The 23,058-nt window shown below is 37.1% G+C and overlaps 1 protein-coding gene across 2 annotated transcripts in view; it reads left to right on the plus strand.

Annotated features, from left to right (window-relative positions):
- LOC115212200 (fibrillin-3-like) overlaps nucleotides 1–23,058 on the plus strand; it is an 84,661-nt gene that overhangs the window by 51,442 nt on the left and 10,161 nt on the right. For both annotated transcript variants that reach the window (XM_036502790.1, XM_036502789.1), the window contains exons 19-26: nucleotides 3,707–3,829; nucleotides 4,994–5,116; nucleotides 5,830–5,952; nucleotides 6,436–6,558; nucleotides 8,802–8,921; nucleotides 16,588–16,710; nucleotides 18,288–18,410; nucleotides 21,589–21,711. In XM_036502790.1, coding sequence (XP_036358683.1) covers nucleotides 3,707–3,829; nucleotides 4,994–5,116; nucleotides 5,830–5,952; nucleotides 6,436–6,558; nucleotides 8,802–8,921; nucleotides 16,588–16,710; nucleotides 18,288–18,410; nucleotides 21,589–21,711 — 981 coding nt within the window. The remainder of the gene's footprint in view (nucleotides 1–3,706; nucleotides 3,830–4,993; nucleotides 5,117–5,829; nucleotides 5,953–6,435; nucleotides 6,559–8,801; nucleotides 8,922–16,587; nucleotides 16,711–18,287; nucleotides 18,411–21,588; nucleotides 21,712–23,058) is intronic.

A 23,058-nucleotide genomic window follows, 5' to 3' on the forward strand; every position in this document is an offset into this window, starting at 1 on the left:
CAGCTGGATGAAATGATGAATGAACTTGCAATTAAACAACCGAGATTGGTCAATAGAGAAAGGCCAATTCTCTTGCAAGACAAGATGTTGCACAAAGAACGCTACTCAAATTACAAGAACTGAACTTGAAAGTACTCTGTCATCCACCATATTCACCAGATTTTGCACCAACAGACTATCACGTTTTCCAGGCATTTGACAACATTTTGATAGAAAAAACTTCAAATCTGAAGAAGATGCAAAAACAGCCTTTCATGATTTCATCACCTCTTGCTCTCCAGTATTCTTCTCTGCTGGAATAAATAGGCTATCGATGAAATGACAAAATTGTGTTCATAATTTAAGTGCATACTTTAATTAACAGCATTGTTTTTTGTTGAGATAAAGTAAAATAAACTTTCAGTTCAAAATCGGACATTTCATTCCTAATGACTTGATATTTGTATAGTCATTTATATATATACGTAAGCATGCGTAAAGAAATAAAATATATATAACTACATCTCTCTGTTTCTCTCTGTCTCTCCCTGTCTCTCTCTTTATTTGTATATGCATGTATATCACGTGACACGTGACCGACCAGGCCATCAGATGTTGCTACACATCGCTGGTCACAATGCGCTTCGCGTTGTTTTAGCCTTCAATGACGCCACCCCGCTGGCTAAGCGAGCAGGCCAACAGAAGTAAGAGTGAGAGAAAGTTGTGGTGAAAGAGTACAGCAGGGATCATCACCATCCCCTGCCGGAGTCTTGTGGAGCTTTAGGTGTTTTCGCTCAATAAACACTCACAACGCCTGGTCTGGGAATCGAAACTGCGATCCTACTACCGCAAGTCCGCTGCCCTAACAACTGGGCCATTGCGCCTCCACATATGCATATATATATATATGAATATGCATATATATATATACAAACACACGCACACATACACACACACAGGCACATATATATAGGTTTAGTAACACAAATAAGGAACATAGAATTTAATACAAGTATAATTTTTTATTTTTACTTTGAATCAGCAGACCAAATTTAAACTATAAAAAGCGTACAAAAACACTCACACTCACACGCACTCATATATACACAAACACTCACACTTGTACACTCGCACGCACACTCGTTCGCATGTGCTCACATAAAACGATGTTTGAGCATCTGACTTCTATTAGTCCAGCCGATATTCGGTTTCGCTAGTGCTTGTGTTCCACATTCGCTTTATTAATCTTGGCATTTTGTTGATGTAATAAATTGTTAAATTATTGCATCTGGATTTCCAAATAACTCCGAAATTTTAATTAATGGCCGTTTTGTATACATTTTAAGTACATTCATCACCATCCATGATATTGGCGATATATATATATATATATATATATATATATATATATATATATATATCGCCAAATTACAGTTGAACATGCTAGATAATATCATGGATGGTGATGAAAGTACTTAAAATGTATACAAAAAGGCCATTAATTAAAATTTAGGAGTTCTTTGGAAATCCAGATGCAATAATTTAACATCAACAAAATGCCAAGATTGATATATATATATATAATATATATATATATATATATATATATATTATATGTAATAAGTTAAAAGAGGTGTGGAAATGTGTATTGTATTTGTTGGCAGCTGTTTTGTCGTCTGTTTCCAGTTACATCAGCGTCGCTAAAATGTGCCACGATCATTAAATATATATATACATATGTATGTATAAACTAGCTGACGTAGCCGGTAATTCCCGGGAAAGCAGGGCTTATCCCTCGGTTCCGTTCCCATAATTGTTTCGCTAATCCAGTAACAAGTAAAGTATGTAGCTCTTAAAATGGATTTTTGTGCATTTACAGAGAAATCCGAACTGCCTTACACAGGATCTTGTACTTAGGAATTACCAATAAGTTATGAATACCCAAATTGTGAAGTCTGTTATGTAATAAAATGAAATTAGTTACCCGATAGTAAGATTTCAAATAAATTACCCCCCAGAAGGGCTTTAATGCATTCCCAGAGAATATAGAACTTAGGAGGAAATACTAATAAGGTATGTATACTAACATCGTGAAGCATGTTACATAATAACAGGCTAATCAGGTATGAGATAATAACAGTTCAAAGTAAATCACTCTGAAAAGGGCTTTTGTGCGTTCTCAGAGAATATGACTCTCAGCAGCGCTAGTGTTGGTATATTCGTGAATAATCACTAAGCAAAATAAGTGGATCTATTGTTTAAGAAAATACTATTTACTTGTTGAAGGGTTATACTGGATAAATTGCGAAAATAACTCTCACAGTTCAAATACTAAGAAATAAGCATACTCAATCTAATTTATACCAAATAATTTAGGAAAATGAATGGGCTATTTCCCTTGGCTATATAGAAGGATCCCTTTGAGGGGCAAATGTGTTATCTCCTTTGGATGTTAAAAGAAAATATATTAGATATATATAAGGATCCCTTCCAGGGGCCCTATTATCAATTTTTCCAACAATCTGAGTATGCTATGATGTTTTCAGACATGAATTCTACTTAGGTGTCAAGTTTCATCAAAATCAATAAAACTATGTAGGAGGAGTTAGCTACCAACTCCACAAATACATCCACAGACAGAATTTCCCACATATGTAGTAGATTTAATTTTGTGCAGTAACAAAATGAACAAATTATTCATCTGGACGATTCATAGCAAGTAAATATTAAACTCTACCAAATTTAGCAAGGTTTTCTCTCTATAAGGAAGTAGCCTGAGATGTATTTAGTAAACTTCCACACTTTTTCAGATACTAGTTTGGCCTTAGTTGGAACGTGCTTTCAAACGTACTAAAAAATAAACAAATATGACCAGAAGATACATGCAGTAAAATCAAACACTAAAATAAAATAATTACTTATAAAGTTTTTTACTAAAATTTTAGCAGTATACCCCTATTTTATTTTTATCTTGTTCATTACATTTTATTTTAACTTATGAGAACACACTCGCATATACGAAGGGGTGCTGAAAAGTTCCCATCTTTGGGTAAAAGAAAATAGAGGAAGATTAGTTACTTATAATTTTATTCAACATATTCCCTTCTCAGATTCACACACTTATTGCAGTGGTCCTTCAGTTTTTCTAAGCCCTGTAAAAGAACTCGGAAGGTTGGGCCTCCATCCAGGCTTTTCGCGATACTCTTAAAACCAGAAACTTTTCAGTGCCCCTTCGTATATATGTGTGAGTGTATGAAATCATGTATATATATGTATGCATGTATGTATATATATGTATGTATGTATGTATGTATGTATGTATGTATGTATGTATGTATGTATGTATGTATGTGTGTGTTGGATCGTTAGCCCCTACACGCAATTTTTTTCTCTCCTTGTTTTTTTCTGTGTATCTTTCTGTCAAAGAGCGTAGGCTCGAAACGTAAAAGACTTGTTTTATTTCTATTCCTGAGCGCCATGCTAATACATTGTTTGTTTGTACTCCACCTGCCTTCGTCTTTTGTTTATTTTCGTAAACCTTCCCGTTATATATGTATGTATGTATGTATGTATGTATGTATGTATGTATGTATGTATGTATGTATTTATGCATGTATGTATGCGTGTGTGTGTGTGTGTGTGTGTGTGTGTGTGTGCATGTATTTTGAAATGTTTACTTAATAAAATTTGTTGTTTAATGAGTTGTTTTGAACGTCATTAATTGTAGATGACAACGAATGTATGATTGGCAATGGCGGATGCCAACATTTATGTGTGAACGAACCAGGGAGCTTTCATTGTGAATGTCGTCCAGGTTATTCCTTGCTAAATAATGGTAAATTATGCCAAGGTAAGTTAATATATTTGTCTTCCTCACAGATGTTTTGGGAATTCTTCTCTTATCTCTTTTTCCGCAGTTTTCGCGCGGATTCCCATGACTCTCTGTCGCCGTCCAATTCCATTGTTATGAATTTGTATTGGGAGTTTGAGTCATAGTGAGCCTTTCATCAGCGGATTACTCAGCCCTGGACGCCACCCCAAGGGATTCATTGCAATTACTCACATGATAGAGCTTGGTGATCCCGACTGTTGATCTTCTAGGTTTCCTCGGCTCAGCGTCAATGTAAGAAGCACCGTTAGCTCAGTTGAGCTCTTCCGCTGCCTCTCCATAATCCACTATGCTGCATTTCTATGACTTCGCCGTATCCCCGGCAGAGTGCCTGAAGGTGAACTATGCCTTGCCAAAGTGTAGCCTGTAACTAGGCAGTGTATTGTCGTCACTCCGTGACACATGTTCAAAATACAGGCAATTCCAGGTCACCCTTCTAACCTTTAATAATTGCTGTGAAGTTCTAAATAATTTCTTTGACTTATCTGCTTTTCATAGAATGAATATATTTTTTTTCTCTTTACCCAATTTTAGTTTAAACGTATCCTCATTGTTGAAAAACTTTTCAACACTCTGATGTATTTTTGTCATACACATTGCTCTTGCCATCCCACTTGGTTTACCAATTTGTTTTCCCTTCACATTCATACCTATTTCTTTATTACCCACAAGGGGCTAAACACGGAGGGGACAAACAAGGACAGACATAGGTATTAAGTCGATTACATCGACTCCAGTGCGTAACTGGTACTTAATTTATCGACCTCGAAAGGATGAAAGGAAAAGTCGACCTCGGCGGAATTTGAACTCACAACGTAACGCAGACAAAATACCACTAAGCATTTTGCCCGGCGTGCTAACGATTCTGCCAGCTCACTGCCTTCACATTCATACCATCTCTCAACTTCTCACATAAACGTTCCACACCAACCGTTTAATGATTACACAAACATAAAAACCAATCGAAACTCAGTTTACAGAATTCATACTAAAAAAACCAACATCATCTGTGCCTCTATATTATTGTGTTAATTTTGTTTCTCCAAGGGATCATTTACTTTGCTAAGAGTTGAATGGGTTTGTCGATCGCTTGAACGTTTACCTTATGCCTTCACTTCTCTGCAGATGTCAATGAATGCGAGAAAAATAAAGCTGGATGCAGCCAACTTTGTCAGAACACCCTGGGATCGTATGTTTGTGGTTGTCAGCTGGGATACAGTCTACAGCCAGATGGGCACACTTGCATAGGTAAGTAAATGTATTGATTATCAACCACAAAGAAATCTAATCAGTATAGGTAGACAAGTAAAAGTTACAGACTGTTTTTCTTCTTTGTCCTCATCACAGTATCTTATAAAATTAAAATAAAGAAACATTACTCTCAAGCTGCTGACGAAACTCCAACTTGGTCAATCGACTGCTAGGAACAACAGCCAAATTTCTCTTAAATTACAGTAGAAGTTATTTTTTTTAAAAAGGATTTATTCGGCAATATGGCCCTAGATACAGTGTGTAAAATATAAAAATAGACGAATCAGGTACAACTAGAATGTCGTTTTGGTTGACCAGAGTTGTCAAGGGGTTAAACCACAACGACAGCAGCAATAATCATAAAGAAATTTACCACTTGAATTTCCTGTAAAGTATTATTACACACTATGGTATATATAATATAACACATAAAATACAGAATGATATATATATATATATATATATACACACACACACAAACACACACATATGTATGTATATACACATGTCAGAACGCATGTATGTTTAAGCATCCAGTAGGCAGAGTCGTTAGATTGTCGGATAGGTTTACGTTCTGGCAATCATTTTCATCATATATACGCACGCACACACACACACACACACACACACATAACACACACACACATTATATATATATATATATATATATATATATACATACACATACATATTGTTTTCTTTTTCTGCAGACAATAATGAATGTCAAGTAGATAATGGAGGATGCCAACATGGCTGTCAGAATCTCCCGGGTGGATTTGCCTGTTTCTGTTATTCTGGGTTCACTGCAAAGCCTGAAGGAAAACTCTGTGAAGGTTTGATATATATTTTTCTTTCTCAAATATTTCTCTCAAACATTATATACGCTGGGTGAAGCGGTTATTTTATTTGTGATTTACAATATGTTATTTATATTCCAGCCTGATACACACAGGTGTGTGCATGCACACGTACTCATATGTGTGTGTATATATTCATGCATACTGATATGTATATACATAATGAAGGCGCGTGGCCTATCGGTTAGGCTATTGCCCTTACGATCGCCTAGCCCAAATAGTTTACCTGTTTTTATGTTAAAACTGGTCGGATGTAGCTTCTCACACCTACCCTTCAATGTCAGTCTAAAAATAGGTAATGTGAATAATGAAACATTATATTTGATAGAGTAATCTGAATGCTAAAAGGTTAAACATCACCAACACATATAATATAAGAATGTATTCTTTTCTTACTCATACTAACATTTTGAGCTTTAAAAAAATCCTTATTCTTTGTTTAAACGTTCTTTTGAAAAGATATCAACGAATGCAAGACGTCAAACGGTGGTTGTAGTCAAATATGTCAAAATACTGAAGGATCTTTCTACTGTTCATGTAAGCCTGGGTATCATCTATCATTCGACAGAAAGACATGTGAAGGTATGAACTTTCGTTATTAAATTGTGATTTGAAGGCATTGATTTGCAGAATCGTTAGGGCCCTAAGAAAAATGTTTGGCGGCATTTCGTCCGTCTTGACGTTCTCTGTTCAAACGCCGCCGGGTTCGACTTTGCCTTTCATCTTTTCGTGATCGTACAAAGACACACACACACACACACACACACATATATAGGGTGTCCCGAAAGAGTGCATACACACTTGCCAACGCCTGTTTTCAAGCTGACGTCCAGTCTGATCCAGGCACTGCTGACATCGCGAAGCAATGGAATCGCAAACATCACGAAACAATTCGTGTGCATTCTCGTTCAATGGCTGCTCTCAAATCAGCGACTGTTGCAGGTTTTATAGCGTAGACTTTATCTTTTAGGTATCCCCATAAAAAAAAGTCTAGTGCTGTGAGGTCTTGTGAACGCGGAGGGTATTCAACGAAACCTCTTCGTTCAATCCATCTGTTTGGTAAGATCTTATCAAGGAAGGATCTAACATAGCGATGGTAGTGTGTGGATACCCCATCCTGCTGAAAATAAAACTCTTCATCTTACAAAGTCTTCTGTAAGGCTTGGCATGACAGACTGTTGCAGCGAGTTTAAGTAAATGGGACCAGTCACAGTAGTGTCAAAAAAGAATAGTCCAATTAATTCTCTTGATGATAAGCCACATCGCACTGTAACTCCTGGTAAATCAAGATGGTGTTCCACCATAACATGGGGATTCTAAAATCTCCAGTAGGTGCAATTATGGTGGTTAATTGAACCATTTAATTTGAATGTGGCCTCATCACTCTACACAATCTTTGTTGGAAAGTGTGCATATTCTACACATCGTGCCAAGTACCACTCGCAATACTGCACTCTTCGGTCTGGATCATCGTCATTAACACCATGGACTAATTTTGGAACGTAACTTTTCCATTGATAACGCTTCAAAATGCGTTGGACAGACGGCTTTAAAATACCTACTTCACGGCTCGTTTGCTGCACAGATTTTCTTGGGCTTTGGTGATACGCTTCCAGCACTCCTTGCTTTGTGGGATTTGTCGATGTTCCTGATTTTCAGAACGCTTCTCGTGGACATTCTGAACAGTTCGATCAGCTTCAAGCTTATCTCTAACCCTAGTGATGGTAAGTCGCGTAGGTGGATCTGTTTGAAACTCCCGCCTAAACTGTCTTTGTACTTCAACGGCGCTTTCACACTTCCAGTAGCATTTTAGAATGAATTTCTTTTGTTCAAAGCTTAATCTGACTGCCATCCTTAATACCAATGGGTTTAATCTGGAAGAAAAAACATCAATTGAGCTATGAGCTGCTAAAATGCGTATATTTTTTGCGACACCCTATATATAAATGAACACGCGCGCGCGCGCACACACACACACACACCACACACACACACACACACAGATACATACATACATACATACATACATACATACATACATACATACATACATATATATATATATATATATATAATTATAATTTAGGGTATCTAAGAGATACCACCACGCTTGAAATAGCAGCCAAAACGACTCTAAAACCACATTAAAAATTCATACAGCACCACCAGTAGTGGCTTATTTTTCAAGCGTAGTGGTATCTCTTAGATATACTAAATTATAATTTTAACAATAATTATTACCATTGAAGGTTTTTTATTCCCATGTTGGCCACTTGATAAGTTCGATATTTAAATAACGAGCTTATCCTTATTTATATAAATTTACATATATATGTATATATATATATATATGTATATATATGTATGTGTATATATATATATATATATATACATGGAACCCAGTGCTTGATTGGTACTTTATTTTATCTATCACAAAAGGATGAAAGGCAAAATTGAACTCGTCAGAATTCGAATCTAGAAGGAATTCCACTTCACATTTTCCCCGGTATGGCAGCTTGTCGCCGTATATAAATACATTCATACGTCCATGTATAAATATGTACATACATACATACATACATACATACATACATACATACATACATACATACATACATACATATGTTCGAGTTAAACATTAATAATATCAACTTCTCGTTATTCAATCTCCAAATCCACAATGAGCCGATGGGTTGACACCTTTCTTATGGGGAATTCGATGACTTCAACCCCTCAACATGCCTTCCAATTGTGTCACTACCATTCACACACTCTCTCTCTCTCTCTTTGTCTCTCTCATTTTCTCTTTCGTTTTTCGTATCCAGATATAAATGAGTGTTGGCTGACACAGCATTGTGACCAAATATGTGAAAACACGAAAGGACATTTCTACTGCAGCTGTAGAAGTGGCTATAAACTGCTGGACGACGGACGTAGTTGTGCAGGTAAGTCACCACTGGTCAGTATTGAGTTTTATAAAGGTTCCAGCCTCAATGTCCTCCCTAAGCGAACGAAATCAGTTCGAATGATTGGTCAGTAGATCCTATTATAACTTATTAAACGCATACATATATAAATACCTATATTCAAACACATATACAGACTCACACACGCACACGCACACACATATATAATGTATGTGTATGCATATGTGTTCATGCACACACTCACAAACACATATATGCATGTGCATATATGTACATACAGACATGCACATACACATATGTACACATGCATGCTAATTTTAATATATATATATAGGTCAAAGGATTCAATAAATTAGAGCATGAAGTATACATTAGGAATGTATAAAAGCACAAAACAAAAGAATATATAAAAAATATAGAATAAAATTTAGGACTAAAATGGAATAATTGGAATCAAAATGGATGACCAAGAGACAAACAGACAGGCAGAATGTGAATAGTTATATAGTTAGATGGATAGGCAGATGGGTTGATAAATAGATGAATAGACAGATATTTAGAGACATGAGCAGATAGATGTGTTCATAGGCCGAATATAATAGTGTTTCTGAAGAGCGCTAATGTGGGTGATTATTATTGTTGAAAGCGGATCACATGACCCAGCACATCAAAAAGTAGCTGGGTTACTATGATGTAAAGGAAGTTACCCAGGCCGAGACTATAGTTGTCAAAATGATTTTCTGAATGTATACTACCAGGTGAGATATCCACGAATCTATCTCGGTTGCCCAAATGTAACCAGGTGTCTAGAAATTGAACGGAAGCCCCTGGACATAAAGAGACGAAAGAGATACAGTAAATTATTTTTTCCCAAAGCCTTAACTGCTCTGTCAGCTCGCTCACCATTGATAATAAGAAATTACAAACATATGCCCGAAGCCAATAAAACTGGAATATATCTGCAATTATCTCCCTTACATTCTACACTCAAATTATCTTAACGTTTCTCATGGACTAAATTTTCCTTCTCCACACCTTACATATTCTATCAATTATTGAAATACTTTTATCTTCATTACATCCGTTCTATTCATCTGCATTCTTTTATTTGTATCATTCATTGAACTGTGGCAATGCTGAGACAACAACCTGAAGTGTTTAAATCGAAATAACCGACCTTAGTTCTTATTTTAAATCTGGTACTTGTTATACTCCAGTATTCATCTTGATTTTGTTTTATCCACCTCGGAAGGATGAAAAGCAAAGTCGACCTTAGCAGCAATTTAACTCAGAACGTAAAAACGGATGACCATTTCGCCTGGCGTGCTAAGAATTCTGCCAGCTCACCACCTAAATAATAATAATAATAATAATAATAATAATAATAATAATAATAATAATAATAATAATGGCTTCTGATCTTAACTGATTGGAAGTGTTATCATGTACATTGTTTTGTCTTGGTATAAAAGATGGGCTACAGCAAATATTCTGCTCAATACCACAGATTTGCTTGTCAGTTGCTTGACCTTAACCAGTTGAGCATGTCCCTTAGTGGCTGACGATATGTGCATCTCTGATCACGAGCAGAAGTAGTGGGGGAGCATCATAGCCATGTGTTGAGAGGGATTCTTTGGGGTTTGAATAATTCACCTCTGGAAACATGGGTGGTTTTTTCAACATCCTTAAACAACCCTTATTCAGGGACCGTTTGAGCGGTATGGGCTACTCAACCTGAAGAAAATTCTAACTGGGCCTCACCTGCAAGGTCATGTGCTGTTTATCTTGATATGAGATCACCATGTCGCGCACATATGGTTGTGATGCATGTGCCTGGTGTACCTTTATCAGACGGGTAGTCATGATGTATATTGGGCTTCGTATATTTTACCCCAGTGTCACTTTGATTGCATGAACTGCTCTCTCACTCAATAATAATAATAATAATATAATAATAATAATAATAATGATGATGATGATGATGATGATAATAATAATAATAATAATAATAATAATAATAATAATAATAAATGCCCTGATGCAGTGCCAGGCAGTGGCTCTCATGGCTTCTGATCTTAACTGATTGGAAGTGTTATCATGTACATTGTTGGAGCCCTGGGAACAGTGAGTAAAAATCTTGAGAAGAATATGGAACAAATAGGAGCTGCAATAAGGGTGGTGCACTTACAGAAAACAGTACTGCTTGGAACTGCTCGAATACTCCGGAAGGTGCTCGAAAAATAACGGGTGTTACCTTAGTTCACTGGTAGTGAACAACTGACACCGTAGTACATCTCCAGTGTTAGAAGCAGTGCAAAGGCAATAATGATAATAATGATAATAATAATAATAATAATAATAATAATAATAATAATAATAATAATGATAATAATAATAATAATAATAATAATAATATTTCAGGATTCAGTAAAATAGCTCAAACAGAACAATCTTCACACGCAAGACATCCCCTATACAGTAATACCTCGATTATCGCGGGTGTTACGTTCCAAAATCTCCCGCGATAGGTGAAAATCAGCGAAGTAGAAACAGTACTAAACTGTATATATTTTTTATCATTTTCATAATATGTATATATTTATTTTATTATAAGTGCAAAACAACACCACACACTTACCGCCCAAGTTTCGTTTTCCATATAGTATGTGCGATTCTTTGTTTACTTATCTACGGTACACTACGTATTTTCTTTTAATATATTTATTTTAATTAATGTATAATACAGTGCAGTACTGAACTCTATTTTCATTTAGCAATTTATTAATTTTTATGCGTGAAAACGTTTATTTTACCACAGAAATAATTAAAACGTAAAAAAAAAAATATATATATATAAATACCTATCGGCCACCGAAACCCGCGATATAGCGAGGAGACCGTGATATAAATTTACATATATCAGGCAAAAAAATTCGCGATGTACTGAGTGCCGTGATATGGTGAGGGAGTACTGTATTTGGAAAATCAGAGCAATTGTCGGTAACTTTCAAGGACCACAAAATGTTGATAAACTAGGGGACATACAAAGCATTACAATGGTCAATCTACCTATACACAAACGGCATAAAAACTATAAAGTTTTGTTATACAGTAATAGATCTATATTTGTTTAACTCATTTGATACCAAGCTGCATATATTAGACAGAAAAATCCGCGATGTACTGAGTGCGCGATAGGTGAACCGCGATATGGCGAGGGAGTACTGTACAACAATCACCCAATATTCTGGAAGGATACATCTCGTACAACATGAACTATACAAGATTAAGGCGCAATGAAATGACACAACTTGCATTACACACACACCACGTACAACAAAACACAGATTAATATAACAAGATTCACGATACCAAACCTCGTAACAAAACAAAAGTGATGCAGTAAACCAACAGGAAGAGTCTACACACGCCCCAGTTTCCAGTATAAATGTGATGTTGCACACACACACACACACAAGCGACGAATAGGTGCACCAATTGATGCAGTAGAAACTAGCAGGAAGCTACTGAAGAAAAAAATCAACAACAACAAAAAGAACCTAACGTACTCATGATTACGATGACATTGGCAACAGCGTAGATAATGATGAGATGATGATAAGGAGGAACATGGGAATAGTAGTAGTAGTAGTAGTAGTAGTAGTAGTAGTAGTAGTAGTAGTAGGAGGAGGAGGAGGAGGAGGTTGATGATGATGATAGTGTTTATAATCTCAATTTAGCGTGACATGTTTTCTACGAGCAGGCTGACTTCCATAATATTCTTATAAAGGTGCAATCTACACTGTCTGGAGCCTTGCCAAACAAGATTGTTCACCTCCTGAAATATATATATATATATACGCACACACACATACACACACACACACTCTCTCTCTCTCTATATATATATAGCCTCTCTGTATATAGCCTTGTGAGTGGATTTTGTAGACGGAAACTGAAAGAAGCTCGTCTTATATATGTATATATATACGAAGGGCGTTCAATAAGTAATGCCCCTGACCCACCTCCCATAGCAGTAGAGCAACGAAACTTGGCACAGTTATTAGTCTTTTTCTATATAGGAACCACCCAGAGTTACGCATTTCTCCCATTGTTTGATGCAGGTCTGGAGACCATTTTCGTAGAAGACCCCAGCTTGGTCCTCCAACCACGACGTGACTTCAGAAATCAAGGCTGCATCATCTGGGAAACGCTTTCCTTTCAAAAACAACTTCATGGCTGGGAAGAAGTGAAAATCAGAGGGTGCAAGGTCATGAGAGTAGGGGGGATGGGGGAGGAGTCCATAGCCGTACGCCTGTGCTTCTGATCTGGCGACACGCGAGTTGTGGACCGGAGCGTTGTCCTGCAGGAGGAGGATGCCTTTGCTGATCTTGCCCCGCCTCTTGATTTTGATAGCTTCTCTTAATTTCCTCAAAAGTGAAGCATGATAGGCTCCTGTAATTGTGGTACCCTTTGTCAGGAAATCTGTCATCACTACTCCGTCCTGGTCCCAGAAGACTGTGAGCATGACCTTGCCAGCGGAGGGCTGCACCCTTGCCTTCTTTGGAGGAGGTGAGTCACGGTGCTTCCACTGCATTGACTGGGCTTTGGTCTCTGGATCATAGTGATGGACCCAGGTTTCATCCTGTGTAATCAGTCTTTCGAAAAATTTTGACTCATCTTCTTGGCACATCTTCAAATGTATCCTCGAGCTCTCGACGCGTTCTTGCTTTTGGAAAGGTGTGAGCAACCTGGGAATCCATCTGGCAGACACCTTTTGCATATGCAAATGGTCATGAATGATAGTTTCCACAGAACCGGTACTAATCTTGACCTCATGGGTTATTTGGCGAATAATTATGCGTCGAGCTTCCAAAATGGGTGCCTCAACTTGACGGACAGATGCCTCATCAATGGCAAAAGGGGGGCGACCAGATCTGGGAGCTATTTCCACAGAGTTCCGACCATGTTTGAATTTACGATGCCAGCGTTTTACAAGGTCATATGATGGGGCATCATCACCATAAGTTACTTTCATTTCATCAAAAGTCTTCCGTGGTGTGCGTCCTTTCAAATATAAAAGCCGGATCACTACTCGACACTCAACAGGCTCCATTTCACACTTGACTCAGTTCAAACACCAGTTCAGAGCTGTAATTTGCCACTTAATCTATAAAGATATCAATAATTGCACATGCAAAATTTCAGCTAGATCAAACAACTGCAAGTGGGTCAGAGGCATTACTTATTGAACGTCCCTCGTATGTATGTGTTTGTGTATATGTTTGTGTGTCTGTGTTTGTCCCCCCACCCAACATCGCTTGACAACCGGTGCAGGTGTGTTTACGTCCCAGTAACTTAGCGGTTAGGCAAAAGAGAACCGATTGAATGAGTACTAGGCTTACAAAGAATAAGTCCTGGGGTCGATTTGGTCGACTAAAGGAGGTGCTCAGGCATGGCCACAGTCTAAATGACTGAAACAAGTAAAAGAGTAAAAAGAGTATCTATCTATCTATCCGCTCAGTCGAAGTCGACTCTCGGTTACTCGTTGGATCAGTGTCCTCCAGTCAGTTCTATCCTGGGCCGCTTCTTTCAGATTGGCTACGTCCATTCCGGTATCCCACTTGATGGTGTCAAGCCAGCAGGTTCTTGGTCGACCTCTTCCTCTCTTGCCACTGACCATTCCGAGCATGGTGTCCTTCTCCAGGGAATTTCTCCGCATAGCGTGACCGAAATATGCCAATCTATGCTTGGTGATCCTAGCTTCTAGCGACATTTTCGGCCTGATCTGCTTAAGAATTTCTCCATTGGTGAGCCTCGCTGTCCATGCAATCCGTAAAAGTCTTCTCGAACACCAAAGCTCGAATGCATTAATTCTCTTCTAGTCAGCTTTCTTTAGTGTCCAGGTCTCGCATCCATATGTTGCTATTGGGAAGACAATTGCATTCACCAATCTGCATTTGGTAGCGAGTCTGATGTCTCTATTCTTCCAGACCCTGCTCATGCTGACCATTGCTTCTCTGCCTAGTACTCTGCCTAGTACTAAAAGAGTAAAAAGAGTATATATGTTTGTATATAAAAAGTGAAGAATGGAGTATATGGCATATTTACTCCGTATCTTACAAATCTTTCAACAACACGCAGGTGACCAATCAGACATTACATCTATAGATAAAAATGACAGATTTTCTGTTTGTTTAAAATCTAAATTTCTATAGAAGAAATTTTCCGTATTAACATTTCTGATAGCTGTCCAGCTCGTGAGTGCTACCTACTATTTCACAAACTGCTCTAATTGATATAACTAAGGCTTGGTCCACCTGATTTTATTTTCTTGTAACATTCTTAATAATTGCACATTTTTTAACGAAATTTTAGATACGCATTCCAAGGTGTAGTTACAAAGTTGCGGAGGAAGGTATTATTTAAGTTTAAAGACTGTTAATCGAATATATAAAAAAAGGCCGCGTGAGGTAAAGGCCTGGATTATCTAATCCCTCTCGCTTATCTGTCTATCTATCTATCTATCTATCTATCTATCTATCTATCTATCTATCTATCTATCTATCTATCTATCTATCTATCTATCTATCTATCTATCTATCTCTTTCTCTCTGGATGTCTGTCTCCCTGTCTGTCTGTCCGTCCGTCCGTCCGTCCGTCCGTCTGTCTGTCTGTCCGTCTGTCTGTCTGTCTGTCTGTCTGTCTGTCTGTCTAGATATCTAGCTGTTTGTCTATAATGGCAGAATATGGAGATATATTTGGGTGCAGGTAAGAAGCTTGCTTCCCAACCACATGGTCCCAGGTTCAGTCCAACTGTGTGACACCTTAGGCAAGTATCTCCTACTATAGCCTTGGGCCGACCAAAGCCTTGTGAGTGGATTTAGTAGACGGAAACTGAAAGAAGCACGTCGTATATATATATATATATATATATATGTGTGTGTGTGTGTGTGTGTGTGTGTGTGTGTGTGTGTGTGTATCTGCATGTTCGTGTGTGTCAGTGTGTGTGTAGGCGTGTATTTGTGTTTGTACTTGTCTCCCACCACTTCTTGCCAATTGGTGTTTACTATCTTGACTTTGCGTTTCAGCAAAAGAGACCGATAGAATAAGTGCCAGGCTTAAAAAGAAAATAAACACTGGGGTCGATAAATTCCATTAAAAATTCCTCAAGGCGAAGCCCAAGCATGGCCGCAGTCTAATGACTGAAAAAAGTAAAAGATATAAGAATATATATTTATATATATATATATTCTTTTATTCTTGTATTTGTTTCAGTGATTTGACTGCGGCCATGCTGGAGCACCCCCTTTTTATCGAACAAATCGACCCCAGGACTTATTCTTTGTAAGCTTAGTATTTATTCTAACGGTCTCTTTTGCCGAACCGCTAAGTTACGGGGACATAAATACACCAACATCGTTTGTCAAGTGATGGTGGTGGTGGGTCAAACACAGACAACACATACACACACACACTCACATGCAACAGGCTTCTTTCAGCTCCGTCTACCAAATTTCCTCACAAGGCTTTGGTCGGCACGAAGCTATAGAACAAGATACTTTCCCAAGGTGCCACGCAGTGGGACTGAACCTAGAACCATGTGGTTGGTAAGCAGGCAACTTACCACTCAGCCACTGGCCACTATATACAAACGCTCAAACCTAGTCTATGTATTTGACAGATATCAACGAATGTGAACATCAAAACGGCGGCTGCTCTCAACTGTGTCATAATCTTATTGGAACCCATTTTTGCAGTTGCCAGAATGGCTATCATCTGCAGACTGACATGAAAACATGTGAAGGTAAGATTCAAATTTTGAACGTGTTGGTTAATATTGTTTTGACCTTTATTGCTTTGTTGGCAATCATTGTGACCTTTACTAACACTTTTGGTTATCATTGTCACCTTTACTTATCATGTTAGTTTATGATTTAACCTTTAGTTACCTCGTTGGTTATTCCTATAACGTTTACTAACCCAAATGATTATCGCAGTAACCTCTCTTGACGATGGATATTACTACGACCTTTCCTGAAATTGACTACCACTAATTTTGGCTGTCTCTGTGAAATTGACTACCACTGATTTTGGCTGTCTCTGTGAAATTTACTGACGTTGTTAGTTATAGCTGTGACACTTACTGATCTTGAATATCGCTGTGACCTCTGCTGACCTTTCATAGTGCTACGTCCTTTTACTGACCTTGTAGGATATCAATGATCGTCATTGACCCTGTTAGTTATTACTGAGACCTCTGCTGATCTTAGACATTGCTGTGACTTTATCGGTCTCGTTGGTTATTGCTGTGACTTTTACTGATCGCGTTAATCTTAACTGTGACGTTTACTAACTTCATTAATTATCGCGGTTACTTCTACTGACCTTGGAGATCACCTTTAGTGATTGATGTTATTGCTGTGACTTTTATAGTCGTTGTTGGTTACGCTGTGACCTTTGTTGACCTTGGATATTGTTGCAGCGTTTGGTGATTCATTTATCGCTTTGACTATTACTGACCTTGTTGGTTACGTTGGTTATGTGACCTTTACTGCTTATTTCAGAGAAAGAAATGCGCGGGTAAAAATTTTAGTACAATTATAAGGTAGCAAGTTGTTATTTGGTGGAGACATTGATGTGTGGTAAAGGCGATCGCTTCGCAGCAACTACGCAACATATATATATATATATATATATATATATATAATAGAAATATTAAAATTACTAAGTCTCTATAAAAGAGATTATGGCAGCGTTTACTGGAAATTAATTGTTATCGCCATATTAATATATATACATATATATATATATATATATATATATATATATATATATATTATATATATATATATATATATATATAATATATATATATATATATATGTGTGTGTGTGTGTGTGTGTTAGCTATGTAGTTAAGAAATTTTATCGCAACCGTGTGATTCCTAGTTCGATCCCACAATACAGCACACCTGAGGCAAGTATCTTCCGTAATTTGACTAATTGTGTGTAGAATTTAGTAGAATGAAACCGTGCAACATATACACGTTAGCTATATGGTTTAAGAAGTTTTATTCGCAACCATGTGGATCCTAGTTCGACCCCACGCTGCAGCACACCTGAAGCAAATGTCTTCTGCAATGACATTGGATTTGACTAATAATTTATACGTAGACTTCGTCGCCTCTTCATCAGTATCATCATCTTTTCTGTCCTTCTCATTATAGTCACATCATACTTTGTACCGTCTGCATAATTCTCCCTTTCGTTATTATTCCCCTCTCTATTATTTCCCTTCCTTTCCATCATATCTTCTCATCTGGCTCCTCATCATTAGAATCCTTACCAAGTTAGTCTTACGAAAATAATGGAATCCTTTCAGATGTCAACGAATGTTTAATGAATAATGGAGGATGTAGCCAGCTATGTTACAATCAACCTGGATCGTTTGTTTGTTCCTGTGTCCATGGTTTCCAGTTGAGCAAGGATAGCGCCTCATGTGAAGGTAAGAGAACTTTTCATTTCTTTCGTTTCATTCAAACTTTTTGCTTTCTTCAGTAAACGAAACATAGGTGATGTATAGCAACATCAGGAATTCAGAGAAAATGGCTTATATTGCTTAGCTCAATTCACTTTCCATTACGAGGGTGAACCACATCTAAAATATTTTGTTGTCTTATTCCTCAGACGTCGATAAAATAATAACCAGTCAGTTGCATCCGAAATGAATAATTTTCGAATTACTAACGTTATTTTAGAGAAGAAATATTTTTCAATGTTCATTGTTAATCTCTACGTTCCGGATAATCATCAACTGTGGTTCAGTCCCACTACGTAGCACCTTGAGCAAGTGTATCCCACTGTAGATCCGAACCGACCAAAGCCCTGTGAGTGGATTTGGTAGACGGAAACTGAAAGACGCCCGTCATGCACACACACACACACACACACACACACACACACACACCACACATGTATGTGTATCTGTGTTTGACTCATCCCATCATTGCATGACGACCAATGCTGGTGTGTTTACGACCCCGTAACTTAGCGGTTGGGCATATGAGATGATAGAATAAGTACTAGGCTTACAAAGAATAAGTCCTAGGGTCGATTTCTTCGACTAAAGGCGTTGCTCCAGTATGGCCGCAGTCAAATGACTGAAACAAGTAAAAAGGGAAAAGAGATATATAACACAATGAAGATTAGAAATGTATTTATATATATATATATATATATATGTATATACATTCAATTATATATACATTCAAATGTCGATATATATATATATATATATATATATATATATATATATATATATATATATGTATATGTTGTGTGTGTGTTTGAGTGTGTGTGTATATATGTATTTAAATATACCTTTTCATTTCTATCTCTCACTCTTTCTCTCTCTCTCTCTCTCTCTCTCTCTCTCTCTATATATATATATATATATATACATATATATTATGCGTGTGTGTGAATGCTTGTGTAAATGTGTGTGCATATATGTATAGGTGTGTATAGATAAGAACATAAACATGCGTGTATGCATATATATATTTATGCGTGTATGAATCAACATGCATACTACACACACACTCTCTTCCCCCATGCACATACCACACACACTGCACATACACATATATATTATGCTTAACACTCATATTCCCATGCGTACACATGTACACATAAATGTGTATACGTATGAGTATGAATGTATCCATACATATATACATACATACGTACGTACATACATACATACGTACGTACATACATACATACATACATACATACATACATACATACATACATACATCATACATACATACATACAAGAATATATACCTACAGGAAGGGCAACACAATATAATATATATAGTTGCAATTATACTAATCTGTCGTACATCCAAATTTGGCCAACTACGATTTTTCAGCATTTATTTTTGCTTGCAATAGCCGGTTCTTTTGGTCAAACTATTGTATCTTCAGCTACTTCAGATACGAAGATATGAAAATTGTTAAAGTGTAGTGCAACGGTTTAGCATTTTTCAAAAGTGTAGTATGTCCCACTTACGACAGTTTTGCAAAAATATTTCTGACTGAAAATATCATACAATCACGTACGCACACACACGCACGCACGCATACGCACGCGCACCCACATACACACACGCATATATACATACGCATCAGGCGGCGAGCTGGCAGAACCGTTAGCATGCCGGGCGAAATGCGTAGCCGTATTTTGTCTGCCGTAACGTTCTGAGTTCAAATTCCGCCGAGGTCGACTTTGCCTTTCATCCTTTCGGGGTCGATAAATTAAGTACCAGTTACGCACTGGGGTCGATGTAATCAACTTAATTCGTTTGTCTGTCCTTGTTTGTCCCCTCTATGTTTAGCCCCTTGTGGGTAATAAAGAAACATATATACATACGCATGTGCACTCATTCACACATATACACACACACGCATTCCATATATACGCTTCTAACATTTACTCAGTATACATTAATATGCATATGAGAAATAATTTACATCAATGTGTAAACATTTATCTCATCTTTATATCTGTGATAGGCAATTCATATATTTATATATTCATATATTTAGGAAAAGGAATTGATATTACCTCTTGGTATAGCTGTTGACATCTCCACTTTTACATATTCATCGTGTTCATCTACGAGAAAAAATTCTGTCTATTTTAGAATACATTAGTTTAACTAGCAAACGATTAAGTAATATGATTATATAAGTGTATATATAAGTTCACAAATATACATTGCCAAGAAAAACCTCAGAGATTTAAAAAGTGAATGTGTGGATGTACTGAAAAATATTAGACAAATATTTATCTGAGATACCGAGTGAACATATTACGAAATGGATTTGGAGAGGGTGATGTGTAACTCCTCCGTTCATCAAAACCAAAGACGGGAAGTGTGCCGTCGAAATGAAATGAAATAAATAAACAACAATACCCATGGCAGTGTCCCAGCAAGGTCACAGCTTCTTGAACAAGTAAAAGGAAAAGCATATATGTTCAGGCATGGCAAAGTAGTTACGAAGTACGTTATATATACACATGACTGACTTCTAGACTATCTATATATATAAAAGCGCACGCGCGCGCGCACACACACACACACACACACACACACACATACACACACACACACACACACATATATTTATGCATATACAAACATTTTATATGGGACTAATTCATTCGACTAAAAGTTCTTCAAAGCGGTACCCCAGCATGGCTGCGGTCTAATGACTGAAGCAGATAAAAGATAAAAGGGAAAAATTAAAGATGAGTCCTGGAGACGATTTGTTCGACTAAAACCATTCAGAGCAGTTCCCTCAGTATATTTGCAGTTCAATGAATAAAAGAAGTAAAAACAAACAAACAAACAACAACAACAACAAGAAAAAACCTGCAAAAAAAATTAGAAATAATACACCAATACCGATGACTCAGCCATGCCACATTCTCTTGATCGAGCAAGTAGAAGCATACATATCTGTAAATGTAAAGTTCTAGATAAGTACGTTGCTTACAGAAAACGAACTTGGCACTGACTGTTTTGTGGCCTGCTTCAGAAAACTTTTTCAACTTGAACTTCTAAACCTGCCGTTAATGCTGTTATTAATGTGTTTGTTTTTATGCTTTTCAGATGTTGATGAATGTAAAGTGAACAACGGTGGCTGTAATAAGATGTGTAGGAATACTTATGGATCATATTCTTGTAACTGTCCATCTAAACATCAATTAGGCATCGATGAATCGACTTGCTGGCGTAAGGATATCTATTCATTCTATAATAATCTACATTAATCCCTTTTCTTTCTGTGTCTCGCCTCTTCCATTATATATATATATATATATATATAAAGTCAGGGTAGAAAATGATAAAATAATTTTATCATAAAAAACATTTTAGTACCGGTTTCAGCTATTGAGACCTTTTCAACTCTAAGTATGGAAAACAATTAAATTTTGGAAAAAATTAAATGAAGGCGCAGGAGTGGCTGTGTGGTAAGTAGCTTGTTTACCAACCACATGGTTCCAAGTTCAGTCCCACTGCGTGGCACCTTGGGAAAGTGTCTTCTACTATAGCCTCGGGCCGACCAAAGCCTTGTGAGTGGATTTGGTAGACGGAAACTGAAAGAAGCTCGTCGTATATATGTATATATATATGTATGTGCGTGTATGTTTGTGTGTCTGTGTTTGTCCCCCTAGCATTGCTTGACAACCGATGTTGGTGTGTTTATGTCCCCGTCACTTAGCGGTTCGGCAAAAGAGACCGATAGAATAAGTACTGGGCTTACAAAGAATAAGTCCCAGGGTCGAGTTGGTCGATTAAAGGCGCTGCACCAGCATGGCCGCAGTCAAAATGACTGAAACAGGTAAAAAAAGAAAAAAGAGAGAAAAAAAGAAAAGTTTTTAAAAGAATAGTTGCATTGTATTCAAATACAAGGGACATTTTCCTTGTTTCTGCCTGTCTCTGTCTCTCTTTTGACATGCGTGAGGAATGTTTTTATGTAGGTATCTACAAAGTTATTGAAGCGGTCGGTTTTGCATGCGGGTCCTGCTATTATAGGTCCCAATTTAGATCACTAGGAGTAGGGAGTAGGCTGTCCGACAAAGACTACAACTATATTACCAATTTCAAAAGTAAAACTATTCAATTCCTCGGTATTCCCAAGGTACACGAAAGTGAGAAAATAAGTAACATATTCACGAAAGTCACAGACATGATAATCAAAGTCCCTACTCCTAATGAGCTCAACTTCCTTCCTTGACATCCACAACAAGTCACTTTCAAGGCACTTGAACATTTAGCATCCTACTACCCACAAGAGTAAACAAGAAAGATAGAGACAAGCAGAAACAAGGAAAATGCCCCTTGTATTTGAATACTATGTAGATATACTTTTAAAAAACTTTTCATTTAATTTTTCCAAAATTTAATTGTTTACCATACTTACAATTGAAAAAGTCTCAATGATTGAAGCCGGTACTGAAATGTTTTTTTCCTTTTATTTAAACGTTTACTATATATATTTTACATACATACTTATTCAGATATATGTATTTATACATATATATATATACACATTTATATAAATAAGGACAAGATCGT

Source organism: Octopus sinensis, linkage group LG5, assembly GCF_006345805.1.
Source record: "Octopus sinensis linkage group LG5, ASM634580v1, whole genome shotgun sequence".
NCBI lineage: Eukaryota > Metazoa > Mollusca > Cephalopoda > Octopoda > Octopodidae > Octopus > Octopus sinensis.